Genomic DNA, 18,182 nt, shown 5'->3' with positions numbered 1-18,182 from the left:
GGTGGATCTAGATAATCTCATCCAGGAATACCTGCAGTAGCTCCACAATCACCCTCTCTGCCATCTTCAATAATTAAGGGGTCAGACGTATGACATATAGAAAGCACAAAGAAAGAAAGATCCGTAGGCAGTTTTAAATAGAAAATACTTTACTGGGCAGGGTTGTTTTTTTTTTTAGTTAAACACAATGCTTTATAAAACTGGTAATGTAAGCAATAAGTTATTATTTAAAACTTTACATCCATGAGATACATGGCCATTAAAGACCAGATACATGATACTTTGCAGAGGGAAGAAACCTCACTAGCATGTTCAACATCGCCACTGTGGTTTGGAGTTTCAGGTTTAAGAAAGTAGCTCAAACAGCTATTGTGCATTCTGCAGTTCAGTGCAGGAGAAACACCGTGATTAATAATAAAACTTGAGTGTATTTAAGAGTTTAATGATAAATCCAGACAGATAAGGGATAAAGCCTACCAGGAACTTCTAGCTCTTTAGAACGGGATTTGAGCAAAATATTATACTGCTGAAATCCCATTCAGCCCATTGGTGTTTGCACAAACTTATGGCTTGTGCCATAATTTTAGTCAATTGAGCTTGAGCTGAATTCCAAAGAAAAGCACTGAACACAACGTTTCCCCTGAAGTGCAGATTCTATTTTCCATAAAGGAAACAGAGAAAAGAGTACAATGAGTCAGTGATTTTTTTTGGATAGAATTCGTAGCAAAAGAAAGCAAGATGTTATGGAGGGGAACACTATAATCCCTTAGGAATAAACATATAAATCAGGGTTGGCTAACCTATGGCTCTTCAAACATTATTGGACTACAACTCCCACCAATTCTCACCATAAGCTGTGCTGGCTGGAGTTCATGGGAACTGGAGTACAACAGGATCTGGGAGGATAGCCACCCCTGCTTTAAACTCGGAACTGCATAGAGTTCATTACACACTATCTAAAACAGACTTGCCTTGACTGCTGAACACAGCTGATGTTCTTCCTCACGGTTCAGAGCATTAGATTTAACTCTGTGGCTAAATAGTGAAGCCAGCATGCAGAAAACAATTCATATAAAAAGCACAGTGGGTGTTGGACGCAAAGGGATATCAGAGCACAGAAACCAAAGTTAGATATCAAAGGAAGGTGCTGTTAGAACAAGCAGGAGTGTATTAGAAGTGTTACATATAAAAATATAAACATGTTAGGAAGGATATGCCACTAAGTGCTTCCGTTTGGTTTTTCAGGAAGAAAAAGTACACAGAACATACAATGTTAAGAAAGTCATTAAGGAGTCCTGTAATTTTCATTTGGTGCAAAGTTCTCTAGCTGGAAGATTAAGTCGACAGCAGCTTCAACATCTGGAACAATGTGGTTTGGTTCTACTAAAGCAGGATCAAACCTAAAATCCCTGTGCCCATGAAACACAGTCTCAGTTATGCACTCCCTTGTGTCAGAGGGCACCTCTGTGTGAGGGTTGTAAACTCCGGTGCAAACAAGGACAGACCTACAGCTTGTGGCAGTCGCAGATGCTAATTCACTTTCCCAAGTGTTTTCGAGTTCTTCTTCCTGAGAGACTGTGGCAGATCTTGAGCCCCCAGCAGCTTTGGCCTGGATAAGTGCCTTGGAACCTCGTCTCGAGTTCTTTTCTTGAAGGTAGCGGTTGTAAAGATTAGCACCATAAATATCTGTCATTAGGTTATCCCTAGGGAGTCAAGAAAGTTACATCAGCATAAACATATTTCGGGTATATGCGCAATGCACCTGCTGATAGAGCTTGCTATTTCCATTATTACAGTGCACAGACTCTCCTCTGCATACTGCAGTCTACGGGCTTTACGACTGCACACATCTAAGCTCCCTTTCTGGACATCTCACCCCTGGTCTAGCAGCTCTGTGGATCTAAAGCCCAATGAACTGTGTCTCAGAGGGTTTCTCCTTGCCTTTGGGAAAATAAACTTCACCCTGGTTCATAGAATCTTTTGTACATCCAAACAAGTCAAGAGGAATGATGTGAAAACCAACAAATACTATAATAGTAGTGAAATATGCACATGTTACAGGTTCACACATTTTACCACATTTAAGCCATTCATACTTTTCGCACACATCCCCACACTAAACCAGTATAGCCAAGGCTGCATATATTTTACCAGATGGCAACAGAAGTCAAGAAGCTGACATCTCGGAATCTTAACGTTTTTAAGGTGTTCCCCCCCCACCAAAAAAACTTATCACAGGAGTGAAGACTGAAAAGCATGAGCAGGATGTGAGGAAAAGAGAGGCTGACAGTGACTGAGAGCAGAGCTTCAGTGTCCTCCAGAGCTCTCTACAGCAGCAGAGTTCTCCTCTGATGGGCTTCTTTCACTTCACTGCAAGCCAATATATTCTCAGCACAGAGTGGATGCAATTAGACTTCATTAACAGAAAGCAAAATGAAGCTCAAAACCTCCTCAAATCTGAATAAGTATCCCAGCATAAGTGATTAACCAAAAAGGCATAACCGAAAGTGATTGTGATGCAGTCTTCCCAAGGTGAAATCAGCATGATTTGGCCCATGATCTTTCAACACCACGTGAACTAAAAGACAAGCTTATGCAGATAATTAGGATCAAGTCCCACTGAACCCAGTGAGACTTTCTTCTGAGAAAACATGCAGAGAAGTAGGCTGTAACTGCTTAAGCAGACATAAGCAGGTGACTTTATTTGCTACTGACCACTGATGAAAAGATCTGAAAAAGGAGGTTTCAGATTCACCAGGAGCCAGACATTGTAGAACTATATAGCAGATTCTTTCACTTATTTACTGCCTGGCTAAAATTGAAAGAGGAAGGGTGGTTTTGACAATCTGCAATGTCACTGGATAAGTTTTAAACAGGTTTTCAGGGGGAGAATCACATTTATTCCAGTCCCTAACCACTTTTAAACTCGTAACAATAGCCTACCTAAAACATTCCCCTTCTCAACTGACTGGCAAATCATGAGTTTTGACTCATTCATTTTAACAAGTTTTATGAGTTGCTGTTTGCAACAGGAATATTTTACGATGAGAAACATCTTACCCGATGGCATAGAGGGTTTGAATAGGCTTCTTCCATTGTTTTGCAGTTGCTTGTGTCCTGATCAGGTATTCTGCATAGTGATAGGTCAGTTCACTAGGCTTTCCCATCAAAGCCTCATATTTCAGCTCTTTGCCAGTGATCTTTTTGTAAATGTTTTCCAAACAAACCATGAATGTTCCATGCCCAAACCTAAAATATACAGAAAATAAAGCTTAGCAAGAATGAATGGTTAGCCAGGATAAAAACAAAATATCACATAAAAAGAGATATTTTTCCAACTTCTATTGAGGTAGATTGTGAAGGCTGAATTAATTCCATCCAGTTTTACATAAATAGGCAGGTGAGTAGCTAACACACATACACTACACTATCCATTTTTTAAAAGCAGTATTTGTTGGTCTCTAAAACAGGGGTAGGCAACCTAAGGCCCGGGGGCCGGATGCGGCCCAATCGCCTTCTCAATCCATCCCGCAGATGGTCCTGGAATCAGCATGTTTTTACATGAGTAGAATGAGTCCTTTTATTTAAAATGCATCTCTGGGTTATTTGTGGGGCATAGGAATTTGTTCATTTTTTTTTCTTCCAAAATATAGTCCAGCCCACTACATGGTCTGAGGGACGGTGGACCGGCCCACGGCTGAAAAAGGTTGCTGACCCCTGCTCTAAAGAATCCCAGGCAGCGCTGGGAATATCCACTAGTTGCATATATTTTGTATTGATGGGAAACCCCCCCTCACCCATGAACATGGCAAATTAAACTATACCCCTAAAGCAGAAAATAGTAGTTCAGTTAATTCCAAGCACAATTACAAATCAAAATGGGTCCTGTTCCCTATAACATTACTGGGAATGAAGAAGCACAACCCTCCTCAAACCCCCTTCCCTGGAAACAGTAGCTGTGCTAGTGAGAAATCTCCATTTCATCCTCCCTACCCCCTGCAACCTGCAATGCTCCTATGACAGGGACACAAGCACTGGGTGTTTGACGGGCATCATCAGGAGTGTGAAAGGGATTGTTTTTGGTTCTTAATTAGTCTTGGACTTCCCACTGACAGAGAAACAGCCAGGTAAGTGCACAGACAGATGGGATGGGATAAATTCTCCTCTGGCTCAGATTTTAATCCAAACTGAGGTATTCCCAGAAGTCATAATGCTTGCCTCATAAGTAAGTTGAGGATTATGGATCAGTGAGGCCCACTCTTCGAATCAAGGAATTATGAATGTTTGTGACATTGATGGTACATTTTCGGTGTTGTATGCTGATAAGCTCAGTGAACTCTTCAGATCCCAAGAGTTCTCCCTTGCTGTTTGTACAGATCTTGAAAAATCTGCCAATACTCACTGCCCTTGCCCTACCTTGGAGACTGGGCTTCAGCCATCCACATTAGATCCATGTTGCAAGCCAGTACAGGAATATGTGGGTGAGTTGCCTGAGCATATGGATTCCCAGGATAGCCACTTGTCAAAAGAACATCTATGATCAACTGCAGGTTCGTTTCCCATCTCACTGGCTCACCAAATAGAACAATCGCTACAAGGCAATCAACAGGGACACAAATTAGGTACACAGTTCTACACAGCTACCACAGTGTAACAATTCTGTCCTCGTTACGCTCCATGAGATGGTACAAAGCCCGAAATAAATAGAGCAGAATTCAACTGAGTAGTAATTTATTTGCAGCTATATTGTCTTCAATCAACTTTCATCTTCAGAAATTCATGAAACAACTCCAGGGTCCATTGTTACCTTCATTCCATTCTTTCACTAATGCTTGATCAGTGTCTGTCTGAAGTGGGCTGCTTCTACACACACACACACACACACACACACACACACACACACGTTTCAACATACAGGATTTTCTCCACAAAGATGGCAACCCTGTATGCGCATGGAATCTGCCCCCTTCAGATTGACACCAACCACATATTTCCTGGAGATATGGCTGACAGGTGTGTCAATTATCAATGGGACAGGGCTAGAACTATGCATTCCCACAGGCCCATCTATGTGTTGGGTACCCACACGTACTGAATGCCTGAACAGGGCTAGACTATTGTACAAAGGTGCAGCAAGAATTTACATCTTTGATGTAAAGTAAACACCCCCCTAGGGACGCGGGTGGCACTGTGGGTTAAACCACAGAGCCTAGGGCTTGCCGATCCGGAGGTCGGCGGTTCGAATCCCCGCGACGGGGTGAGCTTCTGTTGCTCGGTCCCTGCTCCTGCCAACCTAGCAGTTCGAAAGCATGTCAAAGTGCAAGTAGATAAATAGGTACCGCTCCAGCGGGAAGGTAAACAGCGTCTCCGTGTGCTGCTCTGGTTTGCCAGAAGCGGCTCAGTCATGCTGGCCACATGACCTGGAAGCTGTACACCGGCTCCCTCAGCCAGTAAAGCGAGATGAGTGCCACAACCCCAGAGTCGGCCACGACTGGACCTAATGGTCAGGGGTCCCTTTACCTTTAAACACCCCCCCTAGCTAAGATTTTGTCAATTGCTTCAGAATGCGACATCGCAAGTGCTTCATAAATGAAATTAATAATGGCGATGGTAATTTCTGTAGTATGGAATATGGTTTTGGAAGATTTGTTTACGTATTTAGGTTGTTTTATACAGCAGTTTTTAGTAACCATCTTTTTTTCTGGCCAGGGAGTGGGTGGGCATTTAGTAAGCTAATGCCTAGTCAACTAGTGACACAACCAGCACAGGTCATAGGGTCTACCTCCTTGCTTTCAAGTTCTAATTTGGAACAGGGATTGTAAAGCTAAGACTTAGATAGCACTGACAGCATCATGGCTTAGCCTAGAATGGCAGTGTTACAAGAGAACTTACTGAAAAGAGACAAACAGGTAAGCTAGTGTTAAAGAGCAAGGGAATATAAACTCTACATGCCAAGTGCTATGCAGTCAGGTTCATCACAACCGGCCCCTGAGGCCCTCAAAGTAGTATGTTTTTTGAAAGCCACTATGCATTCTACTTCACTTAGAAATCATGGGCTGTAGGACATACTGACCCTCAATCTTGGGAAGTTCCACTTCAGGTGGATGCTGCAAAGGGGGAAAAAAAAACAAGCTATCATTACTAAGAAAAGCATCCTGGGGTTTTTCTTTGACTCTGACAGGCACACAAGTCCTGTTCAGATGTAATGCTTCGCATGCCCATTTACATTTCTAAGAAATAAATGTATACCTACTATAGCAACAAGGAACTGAAACGGCACCTCTGTTGTTGAAAAGTACTTGCTGCTGGTTGTTGCTTTGGCTTTGTATCATGCTTCCATACCAGCTGAAACAATTGCTTGAGCCCCTTCACTCACTAATGCAAACCCCTGCTATGTGTTTTAGGGGGGCAAAATTGCCTCAAAATGAACACTTCACTCCTCTGGGTCTAGTGCAGCATTGCCTTGCATGCTCAGGACATTTGTATATTACCATTGTGCCCAAATGGATTTTATCTTTTGCACAATACTCAGCAACACAATATCCTAAGTGTAAGGATGAGATAGCACTGGGGTATGGGAAGATGCCGTTGTGCATTTCATTCTCTTCTCTATTTAAAAAAAAATATTTTAATAGCAATCAAATTCGTTTTGTCAACAGAAACAAAAATCCTGCACTCCCTTCACAGTTAAAATTCACAATTTTCATGATGGGATTCAAGCATACAACAGACACTTTTCATCTGATTATTCCTTGCAGGCTTGTGATACCATCCTCAAAACAGGCCAGACAAATTAACTTATTATAGAAACTCCATGAAATTTGATCATCCTCTTCCACTTCCTTTCCTTCCTCCAAAACAAACTTAGATGTCTGTGAATGCGCACTCCAGCATAAGGAAGAAAGGACATTCACCTAAGAAAGAGTGACCTAAAAAAAAAGTTTCACAAGGTAATGCATATGACTACACATGACTACTTTCCACAAAGGAAACGAGGAAGTACAGGTAATTAAAGGGCTGGTCAGTGTCCCAGCCCCTTCCTCCTGAACTAGTCCGGTTCAGTCCAACTCTCCTGTCCTCTTCAACCTGACACGATACTTGGGCAATGCTTTCATTAGTTCTTGGAAACATTTCCTCATGTTTCTACTCTGCTCTTTTCATTGCAGCCTAATCTATTGTGAGATCAGTCAATATTGGGTAACCTTCAGAACAAACTGTACAACCTTTTAAAATGCTGTGGACAATATACAGGCAATTAAATTTGTCTTTCATTTGTCTATATAGCAACTGCTTGAAAATAGATTTTGTGGAGTTAAGCCAGTAGAACATCCTAAATTTATGAGCACATGAACAGCGGTCAGAGAGACTTCAAGGGCCAAACCAGGCTGTTAGGTAGGACATTTTTGTTAAGGACAATACAAAGCTCTCAAATCAATTATTAAGAGAAATGATTTGTAGTAAACAATATACTTACTGAAACTTTAGGTCTTCTGTCATGGTCAACCATGTCCAATAAGGGGAAGTTTTCTCGCAGCCTGTCGATTGTAACAGGCTGACAAAATCCAACACTAGCAATGTATTTGGTTATGGATAACAATACAATTTTATTGCAACATTTTTCTGGAATGTACATTTCTGCTTTATGAAACAAGCAATAAATTTGATTTGGCAGTAACTTCTTTTTTTCCAAGCCACATAACCAAGAATTACTACTACTACTACTACTACTACTACTACTACTACTACTATTTTAGGATCCACTAAACTACCCCTGCTGTATTCATTCCCTGCAGCCAAAACAAGAACCCACAATGGCTTCAGAACAAGCTTGCAGTCTCCCTTTCACACAAACACACAGCATAACCACAACAGTGACTGGACAGCTGTTAGCGGCAGCCTCTCTGCGTAAGCCAGATACGGCCTGCTCAAAGAGAGTGAGGAACCGAGGCAGCAACCAGGAGCTAGAAAGGTTAATAAAGAAAATAGGAAATGTTTCCTCTTCTTTGCCTGCCCTTCATTTCCCTTGCTGCGTTATATATTTCAAGACCACACTTAAGAGCTGACATTTTCATCAGAGTTCATGGACAGCATAAACTACAAGATGCACCTATTAATCACTGTACGAAAAAACCAAAAACCAAAAGCTTTTTCCATATACAGTGGTACCTCTGGTTACGTACTTAATTCGTTCTGGAGGTCCGTTCTTAACCTGAAACTGTTCTTAACCTGAAGCACCACTTTAGCTAATGGGGCCTCCCACTGCTGCCACTGCGCCGTCACTGCACGATTTCTGTTCTCATCCTGAAGCAAAGTTCTTAACCCGAGGTACTAATTCTGGGTTAGTGGAGTCTGTAACCTGAAGCATATGTAACTTGAAGCGTATGTAACCCAAGGTACCACTGTAACCTGGAATAAGCTACATTTTCCAAAGGATACTGCTTAGCAATATCAAGAAGAGGCCCTTGTCCAGACACAAGAACACATTTGTCATGGTAACGTCTGAACATTCGCAAAGGACTGTGGGACATCATGACTTGGTCTTGGGAAATCTGTGAGAGAAAGAATGGGAGATCAGTTCCTTAATTAATATGCTCTCTTTTACCTGTGACATCTTTGCTCATGAAAATAGTACTGAAAAATTAATTCAGATCAGATTTCTGTTTTCACAGCACACAACCAGTGCTTAAAATAGTTCTTGCCTCAGTCTCTCTCCACACCCAGCATCTGATTCTTGTTTCAGAGGTAAGGTTTAAATTAAACCATACACAAATTCTGAAGCAAAACAATAATGAGAAAACAGCTTACAATTCATGAGGTTAATGTTACTTGGATAGAAGTACACACAATTTGCCCTGTAAAGCACGAAGCTGATAAGCATTTTAATCCCCTAAGAGAAACCCTTGAAATGATTCGGAACATATTGCATCTATTTTAAAAGACACCTGTAAGATTTGGAACTGAGATTTAAAGTTGTTGTCTTTATGAAGGCAAGACAAGAACTCCTGAACTAAGTAGACAATTTATAAAACAGAAATATTCCTTCATTATTCATGTGATTTAAAAACACACACACACATACATACAAAAGGCGTTAAAATTACTCACTGGCACTCCAAGAATATGAGACAACTGGTCTGCTTTCTTCTGACGAAGGCAGTTTCCTGCATTTGTGACAAATACTACAGGAACCGAAAACTCTCCCTGAGAATTAAGTAGTTTTTGAAAGGCTTTTCTTGCGCCTGGAATTGGTGTCTTTCCTCGTACCAATACTCCATCAATGTCAAACAGAAAGCCAAAGGTAGGTTGTATGTTGAGCTGAAATAAAAGAAAGCTTGCATTCATGATACAGTCATACCTCAGGTTACAGACGCTTCAGGTTGTGCGTTTTCAGGATACGGACGCGCCGTAACCCGGAAGTATCAGAACAGGTTACTTCCGGGTTTCGGCGCTCGCGCAGAAACACTAAATTGCACTTTGCACATGTGCAGAAGCGCCGGGTCGCAACCCGTGCATGCACGGCGCTGCAGGTTGCAGATGCTGCGGGTTGCGGACGTGCCTCCTGCACGGATCACGTTCGCAACCCGAGCGTCCACTGTACTATTTATTTGTTTGTTATATATCTCCTGCCTTTCCTCCATGTGTGGTTCTCCCTACCACCACCACCGTAAATGCCACATTGGTGTAACTTCTAAGGTTTAGCAATAACATTCTTTGGCCATGAAAAGCCATTTTGTTAGACAACATTTTAAGACATGTTTGAAGAATGAAACGGATGCGTATCAGATAAAGAACAATTAAACTGGGGTTAATGGCAGAGGCCAAATGCTATATGAGCTACAAATATTTCCAGTTAAATTAATTATGTGATCTGCTTCATCTCAACCTACATTCAAATAATATATTATTCCTTCTAAACCAGTTTGTAATGTTAGAAAGGGCACAGTTGGCAAGAAATTAACAACAACAACAAAATATTTATTTAGGTCAGTCAGCAAATCTTCCACTAATGGCTTACAGGACTAAGGAAGCACCAAACACTAAGATGTTACGAAGGCCAAACAGTATGTGGACTTGCACAAGTTTAAAAAGCAGCTCCAGAGTCGGTGTTGGGAAGAGTGCTCCTTGGAAATGGATAATACGTAATTACATGTGCTGCTTGCGTATTCTCACATGCATGAAGGAAATTACCAGCTCAGTGATATTGCCCCTCTTTGGGGTTTCCTTGCAAAAATATACTTTTGTTTTCCTAGGATAGTGAGAAATGCTCTCCCTCTATAAAAACATGTCTTGGCCTCATCTTTAAAATCAACCTTTTTCCAGTGTTAAGGGGGTGAGTGTGCCGTTGCTTACAAAGCCAAAATGGCATCACCCACAGACAAGAGGTGCAGATATGGGGGGGGGGGGGAGATCCTGAGATTTTGACAGGTATAAAAAGTTTTTTTTTAAAAAGGCTAGAAAGCCCAAAACACAGGAGAATTCATTCTGTGTGCTTGTGAGTAGATTGGAGAAGGGGGGCGGGGAGAGGAGATGATTCAACTGCTATGCGAAAGGAAGAGTGTTATATTATTGGGACTAAAGGAGAATCAAAAGGCACTGGTGGAAGAAGGTGGGTGTGCAGCACCCCAGGTGTCATCCCAGGGGTGGGGTGACATTTGGCGTGCCGCCCACCCATGACTCGGACTCCCACGCCTACCGTGAGCAAAGCGGTGCGAGCCGTCGGGGGAAGCGGGAACTGCTGTGTCGTTTTGCCACTTTGCTCATGGTAGGCGTGGGAGTCTGAGTCACAGGCAGGTGGCGCACTGAATGTCACCCCCCTTTGCACCAGTGGCAAAGCAGCTCCCCCCTTCCCCCGGCGGCTCACGGTAGGCGTGGGAGTTGCAGGAGGGCACCCTCCACGCCCCGTCCCCCTTGGGAGCGCGCCCGCCCTGGGCAGCGCAGGCATATACTCCGCCACTGTCAAAAGGTAAAATTTTTGGTCTCCATTTCTTCCATATGGTCAAATCTGATTCTAGAAAATGTCTTCTTGTGTCTTGTTGTCCATTTTCTAATAAGGGAGTAAATGCATAAAGTCTTGGAACAGTTTTTAATGAGATTCTAGGCTGGATTAACTTCTACCGGGAATATAGTCAGCAAGCAACACAATCTGCAGATCTTACGGATTTAGTCTCTCTTTCCTCAGAATAGTGTAATCAAAATGGAAAGAAAATTAAGTTTAACTTTTCTGGCAGCATAAGCCGATTTTCCTCTGTCACGAAAAGCTTAGAAGGAGAATCACTACATTTCAACTAGAATAGACAAGTACAAACACAGTGTACACATTAAAACTTTATTTAAAACATCTGATCAAGGAAGTATTCAAATTAAAATCTGGTTATTTTTAAAGGTGATACTTTCCCTGACAACAAGGGACAGACATGTTTCATTAGACCCAACTGCCGCTAGAATAAATATATTTTAAAATTGTCCAGTAGCACCTTAGAGACCAACTAAGTTTGTTCTTGGTGTAAGCTTTCGTGTGCATGCATGTGTGCATCTGAAGAAGTGTGCATGCACATGAAAGCTTATACTAAGAACGAACTTAGTTGGTCTCTAAGGTGCTACTAAGGTCCGTATAGTTAAAGCTATGGTTTTCCCAGTAGTGATGTATGGAAGTGAGAGCTGGACCATAAAGAAGGCTGATCGCCGAAGAATTGATGCTTTTGAATTATGGTGCTGGAGGAGACTCTTGAGAGTCCCATGGACTGCAAGAAGATCAAACCTCTCCATTCTTAAGGAAATCAGCCCTGAGTGCTCACTGGAAGGACAGATCCTGAAGCTGAGACTCCAATACTTTGGCCACCTCATGAGAAGAGAAGACTTCCTGGAAAAGACCCTGATGTTGGGAAAGATGGAGGGCACAAGGAGAAGGGAACGACAGAGGACGAGATGGTTGGAGAGTTTTCGCGAAGCTACCAGCATGAGTTTGACCAAACTGCGGGAGGCAGTGGAAGATAGGAGTGCCTGGCGTGCTCTGGTCCATGGGGTCATGAAGAGTCGGACGCGACTAAACAACTAAACAACAAAGGTGCTACTGGGACATTTTTTTAAAAAAATTAAAATATATTTTGACTGCGTCAGACCAATACGGCTACCTACCTGAATCTGCCACTAGAATAATTCAGTAAATTACCATCTGTTCATGCAAAGGTTTCAATGCTTCATCAATAGCTCTGAGTTTGTCACAATATTCTCAAAAATATTTTGTCCCTGTCTGACATTACAACATCAAGCTATGGAAGGTGGAAGCATTCACAGTTGTAAACACCGCTGTGTCCTTACTGCAATCTGCCACTCACAGCAACAAAGGAAACTCCTCCAGGATCTGTCTGCTCCATCCCTTTTCAAGTTTAATGCCACAGTGCTTGTGGCTGTGCCACACAGATGCACAAAGGAGACAAGAGTTCAGTTCACAAGAGTGGCTGAATTTAAGTAGCTGTGGGTTTTTTTAGTAACATTTGAAATTATAAGTGTTTCAATGGTTACCCATCCACCCTCAAGGAAGGTAAATACTACAAATGTAAACAAATAAAGCTAATGCCCGATATGAATATTTGTCATTTGATTGAAATACCTTTTTGCTTTCAATAAAAATAGGAGTTGAAAGAATCCCAAGAAGTGTGAGTACATTATGCCTTTCCCGTTGGGAGTCTATGACCCACTGATGTGTCTACTTTGCAATTCATGATACAGGCTTATATGAAATAAGGTAGGACCCTACCCTGTCGCCCAACATCTATCACAAATTTCACATATGAAACATCTCAACACACCATCAATCTACACACTTTATATTTCTTAAGTTTCTTGTTTACAGGCGGCGACCATTTTAGGCATGTCCAATTGACACATGATCACCGGTGTGTGGGTCCTCTTGGACCCAGAAGAAGGCAGAATGGGGGCAGAAACCGGTGTGGGGCAGGGCGGTGGAAGACTCTGCTAACACACACAGGGGCCAGAAACAGAGCCCTCGCATGAAATGGTTGCTGCCTGTAATTCTTTAGATCTGAACTTAGACTTCAAACAAATTAGCATTCAGATTGCTTATTTATTTGAACTCTTTATATGTTACCCTTCATAATATTTATTCCACATTGATTTACACTGTACTTTTTTTAATCCCAGGGCAGTTTACAGTTACACTTTTTCAGTTTCTGGGATCATGAAGATGGTTGCCGGTGCAGTGTGCAATGTTTGATTCACAACCACATACCCTGCTTATAGGTAAAAGGTAAAGGACCCCTGGACAGTTAAGTCCAGTCAAAGGTGACTCTGGGGTGCAGCGCTCATCTCGCTTTTCAGCCAGTGTTTGTCCACAGACAGCTTTCCTGGTTATGTGGCCAGCATTACTAAACCGCTTCTGGTGCAACAGAAGACCGTGATGGAAACTGCAGCAGTACCTATTTATCTACTTGCACTGGTGTGCTTTCGAACTTCTAGGTTGGCAGAAACTGGGACAGTGCAACGGGAGCTCACCTCATCGTGGGGATTCGAACTGTCAACCTTTCGATCAGCAAACTCAAGAGGCTCAGTGGTTTAGACCACAGTGCTATCCGCTCCCTCCTTACCTTTTACCCTGCATATACAGCCAAGCAGAGGTTTTCAGGAACCATCCCACAATACATGTAGAATGGTGATGCTAATTTGGGGTCAGAGTCTGAGTGAGAAGCAGTTAACCTAAACAAAGAATCCTTTCTCAAACTTATTTACTCACACAACACATCTCAATCTCATATAGCCAGTCATCATGTTTCAACTTCCTATTGCCAAGAAAGAAAAAAATAACTGCTGCTGCACTGTGTGCATTTGCTATAATGTTGATTTATGTTAAATGAACTTTTTAATCGTTGATTTTTTCAGTGTTATGTTGTAGGGATATTATACTTTTTATAATGTTTCATTATCAAACTTCTGCATTTACACTGTTTTTATGTGAACTGCTTTGAACAAAGATTTATCCGTAGGAAATGCAGTTTATAAATAATATGGCCATCAGTTCTTGCAAGGTATACAAGAGAGGCAGGGAACCTATGGTCCTCCAGACACTGTTGGCAACCAAGCCCATTCAAGCTGGGCATTTAAACCGGCGCTATTCCAGAGCCTTTGAAAATCCCAGGAGTCTGCAGTTCAAATGCCCAGCTTGCATAACAAAACTAAAGCAATCACTGCAGGTGCAAACATATCCCAAATTTGCTTTTCTCTTCAGGATTACTCCATGCATATGTAAATAAAACTGAAACAAGCTAAGGGAATGTTTATTACAATTATTAAATTATTAAAATTAACCTGTTGCATAAGCAAGCCTCTTCAGCTGCTGGGGGTTGCTTTGACATTAATGTTAGTCTGTGATTCTGTGCTATACTCTAGAGAAACAGCATGACAGGGAAAATAGCTGTTCTTGGTGATGGAAAAGGCAGCACATACTCAAATACCATTATTTTGTTTTATTTACACTGGAATCACTTTATTTTTTAAAGCATTTATAATATTTTTTTTTTAAAAAAGGAGATAACTTCCTTTTAAAAAACACCTGAATGTAATGCAAACATATTAAAGATTTCACTTGTGTCCTCTCAAATCCAAGACCAGGACCCTCCAGCAACCATTGGGTGTTAAAAGCCTGCTGTTCTATGTAAAATAAACAAATTAAAGGAAACAGTGTATGACTACTGAGGTCAAGCATTATTAGAATGACATATCTAGGTCATGTATTCTAATGTTGTATCTAGACTGTCAACCAAGTAGCATGGGCACTTAATTTCCTTGTCATGCATTTGACAAGGAAACTCCATTGGGAAATGACTGTAGCTTAGTGGCACAGCATGTGCTTTGCACGCAGAAGTCCCACATTCAGCCCCATTGCATGTCCGCATAGGACTGGAAGAGACTCCTGCCTGAAAATATGGAAAGCTCCTGCAGGTCAGTGGGTAGTCAAAACTAGGTTTGGTGACCTCTTAGCCATTATATTGACAGCTGTCCATATGGAGATATAGTCAGATGTTGGGAAACTGGCATTGAGCTGAACATGGCTTCTTGGTATACCAGAGTAAGGTCAATAACACTGGCTGAGAAACATACAGCCCTGTGCCTGTTTATTCAGAAGTTAAATACTATGTAGCTACTACTAAGCAGGTGTTCTACATACTTATTTTTTAAGTATGTGGTCATGCTCAGCGTCCTTAAGTAGAGGGCAGGCCGCACCAACCACAAATTCTTAATTTCCCATTTGTTCTGCAAAGCAAAAGTGCTCCATGACCAAAGAGTCTGGATTATGCTTCTGCGCAGCAAGAAGACTGTGTTGTAACTGCCAAGAGTTACATATTAATTGCTATGGCAACCTATTAGTATACAGACTCATACAGAAAATCTACCAACAAGACAGGAATTGGAACCAGCCCTTTTTCTACCAGGTCACTTTCTCATTCCACAATTGAGAATTACTAACAAGAAAAAGAACATGTTCCAGGGGGTTGAGTCCTCATTCCTTCACATGGTTAAGACCAGTCTTGACACCACAGGTGAAGAGAAGAGTAAATTTAAAAAAAAAGAAGCCAGAAAAGTGGGAAAAGTAGGCTGGTGTGCACCATTAGGCAACTACGAAGGCTCTAGCACATTGTGAGAACTCACCATTGCAGCAGCGATTACCAAATGGAAGTGATTGCTTCTCAGCAGGTAGGCAAGCAAGCAATGTTGAAGATGACCAGGACAGCCTCCATTCACCAGCTAGATCTAAGCAGCACAGGGGGATTCAAACCCAACCACTGCCTGCCCAAAGATTGTGTAGAGTTGGCAGATGGCTTTGTACTTGTCCCTGATGCTAAGCCAGGTGAGCAAGTAGCAGAGGTGGGTTCAAGGACCCCACCACACACTTTCTGCTCCCCCATCTGCTCCCTCTGGCTGCTGCCCATGCTTGTCTGACAGACCCAACACAGAAGCACAGAAGACTTCTGTTGAATCTGCCTCCCCTAGAAGGAAGATTTGCACCCAAAAGTGTGCAGCAGCAGCAGCAGCAGCAGCAGCATCCCATCTCAAGGATGGACATTTTCTTATACGAAAAAAAGGAAACAGAAGCAATGCTGGGAGGGAGGGAAGGTGAAGAGAGATCCCAGTGGTGCAGCAATAAAGCTGCTATCACATTTGCAAAGCTAAGTAAGGTTAAGTATGGTTTCAAACTGGATGGCGAATGGGCGTTTTGAGATTCCAGCATTGCAGGAGGTTGGACTAGATGACCCCAGGATCCCTCCCAACTCTGTGATTCTATGATGAAAGAAAGAAAGAAAGAAAGAAAGAAAGAAAGAAAGAAAGAAAGATGTAGACAGGAAGGGGAAAGAGGCAAAAAGAAGAGGCAGGTACCTTGGAAAGAATGAACGGTTAATGAAATGTCCTGCCCCACAACAACAAAAATTTCCAGCCCGTTAATTCACATAAAAGGTGCCTTTCAGTGGCCAATCAGCATTCCCAAGGAACTTACGAAAGAGGAGGAGGAGGAGAGGGAGCAGACTAAGAGCACAAAACAAACAAAGCAGCAGCTCAAGTTAAAAGTTAATACAGCACTAAGCTAAGACCGTGAAGCCTCAAAGGAAGGAAACGAGACCCCTTTCCTCTTCCCCCTTCTCGGTTCCCTCCCCCTCCCTCATCAGCTCCTTTCGTTTTTCTTTCCTTTTTGTTTAAGAAACAGTCCAACCCCTCCATCAACCGCTCAAAAAAGAAGCTGAGAGAGGGAGGCCGCCCCATCCCATGCCCGCTGCCCGAAGCCCAGGAGCAGCCCCAGCCCTGCGCCCCCGACCCCCACTCAGTGCAGCGAGGTACCTGCGAGCCCGCCTTGCTCTTCCCCGGGGCCGGGGCGGCAGGAGCAGCCGAGGCGGCGGCGCTGGCGCTGCAAAGCCTTCTCAGCCCCGGAGGTGGCAGAGGGCGGCGGAGGAGCGGCGGCAGCAGCAGCAGCATTCCCCTCATGGTGGACCCTTCGCGGAGACGGAGCTCCCAGCCCGGCGGCGGCGGCGGCGGCCCCTCCGTCGGGTCTCGCTCCTGCCAGTGTCCAGTCGGGCGCCGGCGCCGCGCCGGGCAGCAGCGACAGCCGACACCGGCTTCGCCTCATTCCCCGCCGGCTCCTCCTCCTCCTGCCTACGCTGCAGCCCCGCGGGGTGGAGCCTGCTCGACGGCCCCGACTTGCCCCGCGGGGCTTCCTCGCCGCCTCCGCGTTTCGCCAGCCGGGCCGCGTCTTCTTCAGCGCCGCCCTCTCTTGGCAAAAGTTCCAAGTGTAAGGCAGTGTGTTTTCTCCCCCCAGTCCGCGTTTCTTCCTTTTTATTTATTACATTTCTATACCACCTTTTTCTTCCAAGGAGCTCACGGTGGTGGACAGGGTTCCATAGCTCCTCCCAACAACCCTGTGATGGAGGCAAGGCTAAGAGATGGTGAGCGGCCCAAGGTCACCCAGTGAGCTTCATGACTCAGTGGGGATTGAAACTCTGGTCTCCCCCAGGTCAGTCTAACGCTCTAACCATTAGGTCATGCTGGCTCTTCCCCCCCCTTTTTTTTTTGCTGCAGGGGGTTACTGGCTTATATGGATTATGCCTGGTTATCCTCTGCCTCCACTCCCCACACTAATGCACATTGTTGACACAAAGGAGTAGGAAGGCAGACGGCAGAGGGAGAAATGGGAGTAATGGCAACCTGCAGCAGCAAGGCAAGGACCTCCCTGGTCCAAGACCATGCAAATCTACATTTCAAGCCCAATCTTATGTATGTACAGTATACCAGGAATCATCAATGTATTCAGGCCCAGGGCCCACATTTAACCCAAACACGCATTTGGGGGCCCTTTTCTTAATCCTTTCCTTTATATCTGCAAGGTTGTAGTCCTCCTGTTGCAACCAACCTTGGATCCGGGCCCCACCACTTGAAGACCAGCGATGTATTTCCTTTTAAAAAACAAAAACCCGGTGTTCAATAACAATTTGTTTCCAGGCAGGTGTATAAAGATTATAGCCTTGCAGTAATCCTATAGGATTACAGAATACATTACTCCTCTACACCCACACGACTGTTTTCTAAACTTCTGGTATTTCCTTCAAGGATTTTTAGTGTATCTTTTTTTAACTGTATTTACTATAATGTTGTAAGCAAGCACAAATTGCCTGAATGAAAAG

At 43.3% G+C, this 18,182-nt stretch overlaps 1 protein-coding gene across 1 annotated transcript; it reads right to left on the bottom strand.

Annotated features, from left to right (window-relative positions):
• Positions 1 to 131: 131 nt before the first annotated feature.
• Positions 132 to 17,100, bottom strand: LOC308472175 (haloacid dehalogenase-like hydrolase domain-containing 5). Its single transcript, XM_080996816.1, has 8 exons — positions 16,846 to 17,100; positions 9,106 to 9,315; positions 8,437 to 8,549; positions 7,475 to 7,568; positions 6,074 to 6,107; positions 4,417 to 4,591; positions 3,061 to 3,249; positions 132 to 1,703 (listed from the first exon to the last, which is right to left on the bottom strand). Exons 1-8 carry the CDS (start codon positions 16,987 to 16,989, stop codon positions 1,286 to 1,288), a joined length of 1,377 nt encoding a protein of 458 aa, XP_080852942.1. The 5' UTR covers positions 16,990 to 17,100; the 3' UTR covers positions 132 to 1,285.
• Positions 17,101 to 18,182: the final 1,082 nt, after the last annotated feature.

The sequence above is a fragment of the Podarcis pityusensis genome, assembly GCF_964106645.2.
Source record: "Podarcis pityusensis genome assembly, chromosome: 2".
NCBI classification, from domain to species: Eukaryota; Metazoa; Chordata; class Lepidosauria; order Squamata; family Lacertidae; genus Podarcis; species Podarcis pityusensis.
The sequence above is the reverse complement of the archived record's forward strand: the minus strand, read 5'-3'. Positions and strand labels throughout refer to the sequence as shown.

Excerpts from the sequence above, each read along its gene's own strand:
- LOC308472175 (XM_080996816.1), bottom strand. The coding sequence starts at position 16,989 with ATGAGGGGAATGCTGCTGCTGCTGCCGCCGCTCCTCCGCCGCCCTCTG. Across the intron at positions 9,316-16,845 it reads AGAGCAAGGCGGGCTCGCAG|CTCAACATACAACCTACCTT; the intron begins GTACCTCGCTGC and ends CTTTTATTTCAG. Across the intron at positions 1,704-3,060 it reads CAAACCCTCTATGCCATCGG|GGATAACCTAATGACAGATA; the intron begins GTAAGATGTTTC and ends TTGACTCCCTAG.